Source organism: Physella acuta, unplaced genomic scaffold, assembly GCF_028476545.2.
Source record: "Physella acuta isolate Inbredline_101_S28 unplaced genomic scaffold, ASM2847654v3 ptg000179l, whole genome shotgun sequence".
Lineage (NCBI taxonomy): Eukaryota > Metazoa > Mollusca > Gastropoda > Physidae > Physella > Physella acuta.
Genome location: NW_026731698.1, coordinates 634047 through 647454, shown reverse-complemented (window position 1 = coordinate 647454; position 13408 = coordinate 634047). Strand labels below are relative to the sequence as shown.

At 41.9% G+C, this 13408-nt stretch overlaps 1 protein-coding gene across 1 annotated transcript; it reads left to right on the top strand.

Moving 5' to 3' along the window:
• The first annotated feature begins 9697 nt into the window (after nucleotides 1-9697).
• LOC131936524 (uncharacterized) lies at nucleotides 9698-12712 on the top strand. The gene is made up of 2 exons (XM_059293552.1): nucleotides 9698-9713; nucleotides 12231-12712. The coding sequence occupies exons 1-2, from the start codon at nucleotides 9698-9700 to the stop codon at nucleotides 12710-12712; spliced, it is 498 nt and encodes a 165-aa protein (XP_059149535.1).
• The last annotated feature ends 696 nt before the right edge of the window (nucleotides 12713-13408 follow it).

Sequence of the window (13408 nt, the reverse complement as noted above, 5' to 3'; positions counted from 1 at the left end):
CCCACACCTCCCACAACTACCCACACACCTCCCACAACTACCCACACCTCCCACAACTAAGCACACCTCCCACACCTACCCACACCTCCCACAACTACCCACACACCTCCCACAACTACCCACACCTCCCACAACTAAGCACACCTCCCACAACTACCCACACCTCCCACAACTACCCACACCTCCCACAACTACCCACACCTCCCACAACTACCCACACATCCCACAACTACCCACACATCCCACAACTAAGCACACCTCCCACAACTACCCACACCTCCCACAACTACCCACACACCTCCCACAACTACTCACACACCTCCCACAACTACACACACCTCCCACAACTACCCACACACCTCCCACAACTACCCTAAAATCTTTGGCCTCTTCACAGCTCCACCACCCACACCTTCAACACCTGCCCTTACTCACCCCCCTCCCCCCCCCCCTTCATTTTCATATCCCAATAACCCCAAAGGAAATATCCCCATATGGCATATCCCAAAATTCCACATGGCATATCCCGATATGGTATATCCCAATATCACCATATGGCATATCTCCATATGGCATATCCCCATATCTCCATATGGCATATCCCCATATCACCATATGGCATATCCCCACATCGCCATATGGCATATCCCCATATCACCATATGGCATATCCCCATACCTTTTGATTTTTGTAACACTTTTTTCTATGATTGTCAACTAAATCACTCATTAAATAATTATTTCAAAAATCAACTCTCAAAGAGAAAATAAGCCTCTTTGTATGTAAATTTTTTAATATCGATCATCTCCTCGTTCGTTTGCTCTTTCAATGGATAAATCAGTTCTATTTTCCTTCCGATTGTTATACAGTAGCAGAATTCACTGCAACCAGATTTCACGGACAATCTCGCACCTTCACATACTCGGCTTTTGTCCGTGACGTCACACCACGCGAGTTTCAAAGCGAAACAATCAAACGCCGCGTGGACACTAATTAAAGGTCAAGCCCATTGACGGCTGGCCGTGAGTCAACGGCAGTCAACAGACCGGCGTACGGCACCGTGTAATTAGACGCGGCCAGTCCGTTTGATCTTAATAGGGCCGTCTCGTTTTTTATGCATCGGTGATTGGCAAGACTTGTATTTTACTTCATTTCTACTCACACGGGCTATTGTTAGAAGTCGTTTGTGATTGGCAAGACTTGTATTTTACTTCATTTCTACTCACACGGGCTATTGTTAGAAGTCGTTTGTCAGTCGTTAGACCGTCGTTAGACCGAGGTTAGACCGGCGTCAGACCGAGGTTAGACCGTCGTTAACCAACGCAATTACTCGTTGAGCGAGAAATTATCTATACAAATTCTCTATTGTGTTTTGCCCTGTTTTAGACCATGAAAAATACAAAGAAAATTAGCAAATTTGAAGTTTTCGTTTGTGTTTCTTCTTGATTTAGTTTGTTGCACACGAGTTTTTCAAAGTCCCACTGTCCTTTTGTCTGTCTGTTTGTCTTTGGGTATGTAGAAACAGGAGCAGATATTGATAAAAGAAAATGAGAATTTATTATGTATAGGCCTACATTAAAAAGATTTTGATTTTTAGTTTATTCAAATTGCGCTGGTATAAAACAAAACACATGTTGCCAGATCAAACTAGTCCAGTCTTTTTGTTCAAGTGCTATTTATAGAACTGAAAACACCCAGCTGTAAATATCACTTTATTTCACCGGATCAAACATAAATACATCAAAACACAGAATCGATGGACCGACCCTGGAGCACTTTGAGCTCAAGTTAAAGGGAATGTAAGTTTGTCATGCTTACATTTGAGCTCAAGTTAAAGGGAATGTAAGTTTGTCATGCTTACATTTGAGCTCAAGTTAAAGGGAATGTAAGTGTGTCATGCTTACAATTTGAGCTCAAGTTAAAGGGAATGTAAGTTTGTCATGCTTACATTTGATCTCAAGGTAAAGGGAATGTAAGTTTGTCATGCTTACATTTGATCTCAAGGTAAAGGGAATGTAAGTTTGTCATGCTTACATTTGAGCTCAAGTTAAAGGGAATGTAAGTGTGTCATGCTTACAATTTGAGCTCAAGTTAAAGGAAATGTAAGTTTGTCATGCTTACATTTGAGCTCAAGTTAAAGGAAATGTAAGTTTGTCATGCTTACATTTGAGCTCAAGTTAAAGAGAATGTAAGTTTGTCATGCTTACTTTCATCCTTTGCTATTCTTACATTAGAATTGTAACAGCTGCTTCATTACAAATTAATTAATCAACATTTTATTTAAAACCCTTTTATCGTCTTCAGCATTATGAAATTCTACAGGAGGGGGGGGGGGGTGATGGGTGCTAGACGTGCAATGTCAACCCCCATCTTAATCCGAAATCAGGTTGAGGTATAGTAAAGTATGAATTTGGTTTAACCATTTAGCGCTGTATAAAATTAAAGACCAACTTTATATCAAGATACAGAAAATGTAACCTAACGCTTGAACATGTTAAGGAACTATAAGTAAGTTATAGGAAGGGAAGATCCAAGCTCTAAAAAAGTAACCCTTTTAGAGCTAATGGTCTGTATAGGCGTGTTGAGTATGGTGATCTGTGTGATCAGTACCATTTCAAGCATCAAACCTGTTTTCTTGGAGGGATTCGTCTTTTACGACTAACACATGTCGGGTACTCATTAAAGCTGGATAAGCGTATCGAGTTTTTCCTCTCTCTTTAAGCTTTCGCAAAATAAAGCCGACACCCGCATCATATGTTTCTGGATTTTAAAATAATTAAATCTTTGTTAGTTTTGTTCTACGTCGTTTTCAGGAGAAAACTGCACATTGCAAGAAAATTGTAATAATTCCCATTCACTACGTACTTGTGAAAAGTCACGTGATAACTATTATACCACCAGGTGATTTTTCGTTTGTTTGTAACCTCTGTCGTCACATTTTTTACTGCTAGTATTTGGGTAACGTCATGGTTGATGTGAGGACGAGCTATTTGTGCTAAAGTTCAGAGGTCACGAGTCGCTGGGTTTTGATGTCAGTAGAGGCCTATATGCGAGTTCTCGCGAGAAGTTGTGAACAGTGTTGCATTGTCGAGACATCAAGGCTGCCTAAAAATTGTTTCAGGCGTTCTTTTGAAATAGAGTTAAGTTTTCTCGAGATAACTAAGTTGTCCAAAAATTGAGATGTTCTTTTGAAATGGAGTTCAGTTTTCTCGAGATAACTAAGCTGTCCAAAACGTGTTATCATTAGATATTCCTTTAATTGATGCTGAAAATTCTCGAGATAACTAAGCTGTCCAAACGTGTTATCATTAGATATTCCTTTAATTGATGCTGAGATTTCTCGAGAAAACTAAGTTGCCCAAAAATGCCCAGCATCAGATATTACATGATGAAGAGTTTTCTAGAGACAACAAAGGCGTTGAGACATTTTTATGGTTGTTGTATATGTAAATGTTTATTTTTTTAATATCTCGAGCTTTGAAATGTTGAAAAAAATATAATCTCGACCATAAGAATTTCACCTGATGTAACAGTGTATAGGAATATGAAATCTATATACGTTTTTTGTTTGTTTCTTGTTTTATTTATTTATTTTTTTACACCATGTCTAAATATTAATATATTATGCTTTCTTATACAGCCAATAGCAAACTGTTTTAAGAGAAAAATAAATGTTCATACGAGGTATTTTATTTGATGGCATGAGTCTCAGTCATGACAACCAATCCATAATAGGCCTACAATCGTCACAACAACAAAAAGACGAGGTCAAAAATAGCTTCGTCAGTCAGCTCTAGTTTCATACACACACTCGGGGTAAAGGGCGATAACGACAAGTGTACCAAGGGAAATAACTAATGATAGTTACAGCAGAAGTCGTTCGGTAAATGGGTCCATTCAGACCTGCTAAAACACCGGGGCTGTTTGCCGGACATGGCATTTTTGCCGGTCATTAAACCGGTTACGGAGAATTGCTGTCGTATAATTCCTTCGGCTTCCCTGATCAATTATTGATGGGTGAACTTCAATATCAAGGACTTGGGGTGGCGGATTGGGGTGGGTGGGGGGGGGGTGCAACAGAACACCAGGAGTAGGACAGTATGTTAATACAAGTAGCAGGACAGTATACTTGAACTAGGAGCAGGACAGTATACTTGAACTAGGAGCAGGACAGTATACTTGAACTAGGAACAGGACAATATACTTGAACTAGGAACAGGACAGTATACTTGAACTAGGAACAGGACAGTATACTTGAACTAGGAACAGGACAGTATACTTGAACTAGGAACAGGACAATACACTTGAACTAGGAGCAGGGCAGTATACTTGAACTAGGAACAGGACAGTATACTTGAACTAGGAACAGAACAGTATACTTGAACTAGGAACAGGACAATACACTTGAACTAGGAGCAGGGCAGTATACTTGAACTAGGAACAGGACAGTATACTTGAACTAGGAACAGGACAGTATACTTGAACTAGGAACAGGACAGTATACTTGAACTAGGAACAGGACAGTATACTTGAACTAGGAACAGGACAGTATACTTGAACTAGGAACAGGACAGTATACTTGAACTAGGAACAGGACAGTATACTTGAACTAGGAACAGGACAGTATACTTGAACTAGGAACAGGACAGTATACTTGAACTAGGAACAGGACAGTATACTTGAACTAGGAACAGGACAGTATACTTGAACTAGGAGCAGGACAGTATACTTGAACTAGGTACAGGACAGTATACTTGAACTAGGAGCATGACAGTACACTTGAACTAGGAACAGGAAAGTATACTTGAACTAGGAGCACGACAGTATACTTAAACTAGGAGCAGGACAGTATACTTGATGTAGGAACAGGACAGTATACTTGATGTAGGAACAGGACAGTATACTTGAACTAGAAGTATAGACAGCATAGAACTAAGAGCAGGACAATATACTGTAACTAGGAGCACGACAGTATACTTGAACTAGGAGCAGGGCAGTATACTTGAACTAGGAGCAGGGCAGTATACTTGAACTAGGAGCAGGGCAGTATACTTGAACTAGGAGCAGGGCAGTATACTTGAACTAGGAGCAGGGCAGTATACTTGAACTAGGAGCAGGGCAGTATACTTGAACTAGGAGCAGGACAGTATACTTGAACTAGGAGCAGGGCAGTATACTTGAACTAGGAGCAGGGCAGTATACTTAAACTAGGAGCAGGGCAGTATACTTGAACTAGGAGCAGGGCAGTATACTTAAACTAGGAGCAGGGCAGTATACTTGAACTAGGAGCAGGGCAGTATACTTAAACTAGGAGCAGGGTAGTATACTTGAACTAGGAGCAGGGCAGTATACTTGAACTAGGAGCAGGACAGTATACTTGAACTAGGAGCAGGGCAGTATATAACTAGTAGCAGGACAGGACCCTTACTGTAACGACAAAATGTCCACTTATATCACATTGTAACAAACACTACTATATATTTCATCTTTGGTCCTGGCACTGGCGAGCTCTATGGCCAACCCTTCACGTCATCAACATAAGATATGCAACCCCTACAGTTTATATATCCAACCATTCCAATGTATACATACAACCCCTCAAATGTATAGATACAACCCCTCCAGTTTATGTATCCAACCCCTCTAGTTTATATTTCCAACCCTTCAAATGGATGCATCCAACCCCAACAGTTTTTATATCCATTCTTCCAAATGTATATATACAACCCCTCCAATGTATATATCCAACCCCTCTAGTTTATATTTCCAACCCCTCAAATGTATACATCCAACCCCTCAAATGTATACATCCATCCCTTCAAATGTATACATCCAACCCATACAGTTTTTATATCCATTCTCTCAAATGTATATATCCAACCCCTCCAATATATATATATATCCAACCCCGCCAGTTTATAAATCCAACCCTTCAAATGTATACATCCAACCCCTCCAGTTTTTATATCCAATCCATTCTCTCAATTGTATGTATCCAACCTATGACGTCATCACGGCCAACCATGCCTCTCTCCCTCCCCTCTTCCCTCTCGGTCAGCAGATAACGTATTCATCTACACGACATTTTTATGTCCACGAAACGAAATGTCCACATTATCTACGGGACGTTCTTCCACCTCACCGCCCATTGGACGGGCGAGCCTGGTCTGGCGTCCCCTCCCTTTGTAACCCGCCTCCGGTATCGGCCATAAGATCACCGCCATTTGCATATTCTTCATCTCTTCTGGCCATTTTCTTGCCGTTTTTTTTTTTTTTTTTTATGTTGGAGTGGGGGTTTTTTGTCTTTAGAAATGGAGAATAAAATGTGTTTTTTTTCCTGATAATGTATTCCTTTATTAATTTCTAATGTCTAAAAATATATTTTAATATAATTACATTATAATATCTGACTTTATTAGACTGTATGGTATAAAACATCAAAACAAAAATGGAAAGTAATGTTAATTAACAGCTGCTAGTAATAGATTACATTTTACATCTGTAATGTTGACTACAAATGAAAAATCAAGTAATATCTATACCATAGAACAACACTGCTGTAATGCAGTGGCGTAGCGAGGTCGGGTGTCACCCGGTGCAGCACTTAATGGTGTCACCCCCCCCCCCCCCCCAGAGGCATAGAGACCCTTCCCAGGGACAAACTTTCAAATTTTCGATTTGTACCCCCCCCCCTCAAACTTTCGATTTGCACCCCCCCCCCCCTCGAGTTTTCGATTTGCACCCCCCTCAAACTTTCGATTTGCACCCCCACCTCGAGTTTTTCTCTATATATTTTGCTATTTTTTGCCTTGGTGTCACCCCCCTAAATGGTGTCACCCGGTGCGGTCCGCACCCCCCGCCCCCCCCCCCCTCGCTACGCCCCTGCTGTAATGTTAACACGCACATAAAGTAAACTACCTCGAGCCCAGTACGGTAAAATCCCATCTTCCTACTTTAATTTTATCTTGACTTTAAGACTGTAAACGTTTCTTTAGACTTAAGTTATATTTTCCCACAACTTTCATCCAAATTTCTTGTAAAGCTATGCGCACTACACTGCTAACCCTAAAGTCTCGAGTTCGAATCTGGGATTAAGAAAGTAGAATGTCACGGAGTCCACCCAGCTTTGATTGGTACCTCACCCACGTTAGGAGAGTAAAGACGACTGGGCATAGCGTAAAGGATTTTATATACCACCCATGGTAAGTAACTTAGGTAAAGAATTTAATATACCACCCATGGTAAGTAACTTAGGTAAAGGATTTAATATACCACCCATGGTAAGTAACTTAGGTAAAGAATTTAATATACCACCCAAGGTAAGTAACTTAGGTAAAGAATTTAATATACCACCCATGGTAAGTAACTTAGGTAAAGGATTTAATATACCACCCATGGTAAGTAACTTAGGTAAAGAATTTAATATACCACCCAAGGTAAGTAACTTAGGCAAAGAATGTAATATACCACCCATGGTAAGTAACTTAGGTAAAGGATTTAATATACCACCCATGGTAAGTAACTTAGGTAAAGAATTTAATATACCACCCATGGTAAGTAACTTAGGTAAAGGATTTAATATACCACCCATGGTAAGTAACTTAGGTAAAGAATTTAATATACCACCCATGGTAAGTAACTTAGGTAGGGGATTTAATATACCATCCATGGTAAGTAACTTAGGTAAAGAATTTAATATACCACCCATGGTAAGTAACTTAGGTAAAGAATTTAATATACCACCCATGGTAAGTAACTTAGGTAAAGAATTTAATATACCACCCAAGGTAAGTAACTTAGGTAAAGAATTTAATATACCACCCATGGTAAGTAACTTAGGTAAAGGATTTAATATACCACCCATGGTAAGTAACTTAGGTAAAGGATTTAATATACCACCCATGGTAAGTAACTTAGGTAAAGGATTTAATATACCACCCATGGTAAGTAACTTAGGTAAAGGATTTAATATACCACCCATGGTAAGTAACTTAGGTAAAGAATTTAATATACCACCCATGGTAAGTAACTTAGGTAAAGAATTTAATATACCACCCATGGTAAGTAACTTAGGTAAAGGATTTAATATACCACCCATGGTAAGTAACTTAGGTAAAGGATTTAATATACCACCCATGGTAAGTAACTTAGGTAAAGGATTTAATATACCACCCATGGTAAGTAACTTAGGTAAAGGATTTAATATACCACCCATGGTAAGTAACTTAGGTAAAGAATTTAATATACCACCCATGGTAAGTAACTTAGGTAAAGAATTTAATATACCACCCACGGTAAGTAACTTAGGTAAAGGATTTAATATACCACCCAAGGTAAGTAACTTAGGTAAAGAATTTAATATACCACCCAAGGTAAGTAACTTAGGTAAAGGATTTAATATACCACCCAAGGTAAGTATCTTATGTAAAGGATTTAATATACCACCCAAGGTAACTTAGGTAAAGAATTTAATATACCACCCAAGGTAAGTAACTTAGATAAAGAATTTAATATACCACCGAGGAAAGTATCTTATGTAAAGGATTTAATATACCACCCATGGTAAGTAACTTAGATAAAGAATTTAATATACCACCCAAGGTAACTTAGGTAAAGAATTTAATATACCACCCAAGGTAAGTAACTTAGATAAAGAATTTAATATACCACCGAGGAAAGTATCTTATGTAAAGGATTTAATATACCACCCATGGTAAGTAACTTAGGTAAAGGATTTAATATACCACCCATGGTAAGTAACTTAGATAAAGAATTTAATATACCACCCAAGGTAACTTAGGTAAAGAATTTAATATACCACCCAAGGTAAGTAACTTAGATAAAGAATTTAATATACCACCGAGGTAAGTATCTTATGTAAAGGATTTAATAAACCATACACTGTATGTATCTAGGCTACAGGAGGAGGGGGTGGTGTGGTGGGAAAACAAAATGGACATTTCTCATGAAAATAAAACGTCACAAGATATTGCGATGTACGGCGCCCCATGTCGCGGGGCGTCATATTGGTGGTGGGGGCGGGGATATTTTACGCCCGTCTCTGGCCGAAAGAGATGGTGAATTTGATAAGATTCGTTTTACGGCGTCGTTAAGCGAAGCTGGACACGAAGGCGCAGAAAATATGGCGGAGTGGAGGTCTCGTTGAGGTTGTATTGTGTGATGGTTGTATTGAGGTTATGTGAAGGTCATATCAAGGTCGTGTTGTGTGATGGTTGTATTGAGGTTATGTGAAGGTTATATGAAGGTCGTGTTGTGTGAAGGTTGTATTGAGGTTATGTGAAGGTCATATCAAGGTCGTGTTGTGTGATGGTTGTATTGAGGTTATGTGAAGGTCATATCAAGGTCATGTTGTATGATGGTTGTATTGAGGTTATGTGAAGGTCATATCAAGGTCATGTTGTGTGATGGTTGTATTGAGGTTATGTGAAGGTCATATCAAGGTCATATTGTGTGATGGTTGTATAACTGGACGATCAACAATCGAGGTTAAAAAATAAACAATACGTTATCAACAAATAAATAGGTACAACAATCAGATTTCCTTTCGGGCATCTCTTCAAATAAAGACAATAGTTTTGTATGAAATGGACAAAGGCTGTCTACTATCAACGCTAGTCATGCTTGGTTTACATGTATGAAACAGGTTAACGTGTAGAACCGTGTCAATACAAACAAAATGGCGCCTGACTCAGGTCTGTTAGCTAGTGGTCTAGTCAGCTGGTTCATTATTTCCGTCACATGTCACGTGATGAGGTCACGTGATTTCGACCAGGTTTACCGACCAATAACTTAAAGACGACCAAAAGATTAATTTATTTATATTATTTTTTTTACCAATGGCGCGAAAAATCAAGATGGAAGATGGCTTTTTTTTCCCCCACTTTGATACATGTGCTTGGAGCTGTGTTCACCTACAGATATAGAAATGATGTCATTCTTTTGTTACTAGCCAACACAATTACCATTTTGAGCCTAGTTTTGAATTAGTCTTTGGATCTATTATTCTAGCTTAATTCAACTGAATGATATGCACACCTTTAATACGTTGCTATTATTGAAACCATCCTACGCATTTGCATTAATGATTGGCGTGTATTTTGAGTTAGGGAATATAATTAAATCTTCTTTTATCTATTATTAATTACAGAAGCAGTAGTCAATTTTTTGACAAGTTATACATTAGCATTAGATCCACATGGTAATGAGAGGTCAATTGTATAATTTATTAACATCATTTCGGCTGTATATTTTAAAACTCCCAATGGTGTGTATTTTAATGTAAAATTCAAATGGCTTTGACTTCCCTGTACTTAGGGCGAACTTCAAAGTTTGTTTTTAATTTGTAGAATGAAAGAAACAAGATTAGAAACACCGAACAATTAGATTTACATTCTAATTAGTCTATGTAGCATCGAAGCACAGTGTGAGGTTTTTTTTTCTTTCTTTTTTGGAAGAGTTTTTAAGTAGACCAAAACACGAGCAATCTATTCTTGACATTCTTTTCTGAGGCACATGAAAGAGACACTGCTCGTCAAAGCGGGATGCAAGCACGCCAGAAGACGTTCATTACTGCGCAGACCCGCCAAATTACGCACCAGTCGGCCAAATTACGCACCAGACAGTCAAATTAGGCACCATAACTCCAAGACTCTACGGCGCCTGATTTTCGAGCGATAAATTCCCATCCAGACATTAAACGCACCAAATACTGGCTATTAATAAGTTATTAGCTCTAATTAGCTACGTAATCATGTGGTTTTTAATTAAGTTCGTCTGTTTTTATTATCCTTTATAATAGCGTGGTAAATTACCGTTTCGTGGGAGCGGCACACGGCGATGTCGCTAGGTAACGTTTGCCAGGGAGAACAAAAGCTGTCTCATGTTAGTGTTGTTGTGTGTGATCAACTGGAACCACCCTAGCTCCACCCTCCACCCACTCTATCAACTCACTTCCACCCAATCCACCACCCTACATCAACCCACCCTACCACCCCCACCTCCACCTACCCTGCCACCCCACATCAACCCACCATACCACCCCACTTCCACCCAATCCACCACCCCACCTCCACCCAAACTACCACCCCACATCCACCCACACTATAACCTCACCTTAACCCATTCTATCACCTCACCTCCATCAATCTACCACCACACATCAAACCACCCTACCACCACATATCAACCCACCCTACCACCCCACATCAACCCACCCTACCACCCCACATCAACCCACCCTACCACCCCACATCAACTCACCCTGCCACCCCACATCAACCCACCCTGCCACCCCACATCAACCCACCCTGCCACCCTGCCACCACACATCAACTCACCCTGCCACCCCACATCCACCCACACTATCACCTCACCTTAACCCACTCTATCACCTAACCTCCATCAATCTACCACCCCACATCAACCCACCCTACCACCCCACATCAACCCACCCTACCACCCAACATCAACCCACCCTACCACCCCACATCAACCCACCATACCACCCCACATCAACCCACCCTACCACCCCACATCAACCCACCATACCACCCCACATCAACCCACCCTGCCACCCCACATCAACCCACCCTGCCACCCCACATCAACCCACCCTGCCACCCCACATCAACCCACCCTACCACCCCACATCAACCCACCCTGCCACCCCACATCAACCCACCCTGCCACCCCACATCAACTCACCCTGCCACCCCACATCAACCCACCCTACCACCCCACATCAACCCACCCTACCACCCCACATCAACCCACCCTGCCACCCCACATCAACCCACCCTACCACCCCACATCAACCCACCCTACCACCCCACATCAACCCACCCTGCCACCCCACATCAACCCACCCTACCACTCCACATCAACCCACACTACCACCCTAACTCCAGATTCCAGAGATTCCATCAACCACTGTTGGCACCAAATCCGAACAGGATAATTTCACCATGCATGAGCGCCCCCAGCCCAGATAATGTACAGAGGTGTAACCTGGCAAATGGGGGGTCACAGCTCCCCCCCCCCTCTCCATTACATCTTTAGCAGCAATAAATGCTGCATGTACCAATTACATTTTAATGAACGCTGGTGTTTGTGTGTGTGTGTGGGGGGGGGGGTTGCGACCCCACATATCTTTTACATCCCACCCCCCACCCATTCCCAGCATCAAGACACCCAACGACCCCCATTCCCAGCATCAAGACACCCAGCGACCCCCATTCCCAGCATCCAGACACCCAGTGACCCCCATTCCCAGCATCCAGACACCCAGCGACCCCCATTCCCAGCATCCAGACACCCAACGACCCCCATTCCCAGCATCAAGACACCCAGCGACCCCCATTCCCAGCATCAAGACACCCAGCGACCCCCATTCCCAGCATCCAGACACCCAGTGACCCCCATTCCCAGCATCCAGACACCCAGCGACCCCCATTCCCAGCATCCAGACACCCAACGACCCCCATTCCCAGCATCAAGACACCCAGCGACCCCCATTCCCAGCATCAAGACACCCAGCGACCCCCATTCCCAGCATCCAGACACCCAGCGACCCCCATTCCCAGCATCCAGACACCCAACGACCCCCATTCCCAGCATCAAGACACCCAGCGACCCCCATTCCCAGCACCAAGTCACCCAACGAGTCCATTCCCAGCATCCAGACACCCAGTGACCCCCACAAGAATCAAATCTTGACTCACGCAGGCCCGGGTCTCAACAACCATTTCCTCGCTAATTTCTGCCAGATTTTTTGCGTGATGTAATCTGGAAGAAATTAGCAACTTTCGCTAGTAAATCAGCAGCCCCTCCCCCTCCCCACCCAGCTCGGCTTCTTGCTTGCTTGTCTTTTATCTGTTATTGATTTACAATTCCTTGTTGAGAGAAATCCATTTTCCTGGCCCATCGTCGCGCGCCGTGAGAGTGTTCTATCCGACCTCGGCACAAGTTTATTTCTAATATATATGCAAATACAGGTAACTGGGGCTTGACGCTTTATAGCACTGTAGGTGGCTGTTTCAGTGGTGCTGACGTCAAACTATGGGCGAAACTGGGAACATGGAGGAGGGAGATGGAAGAAGAAGTACAGGCTACTGGCAAAACCTGGCATGAACTAAAGTGGCTCGCCCAGGACAGGGTGGAATGGCGGAGATTTGTTGCTGCCCTATACTCAACAGGGAGTGATGAGGATTAAGTAAGTAAGTAAGTAAGGTGGCTGTTTCAGTGGTGCTGACGTCAAACTATGGGCGAAACTTATGGGCGATGTACAGCGAGGAAAATTTGGGAAGGTTGGACATATAGTGGGTACACGGGCGATTGAGAAATGAGCGCTTACATAAAGGTTGGGTTACCGTACTAAACCTATAAACTG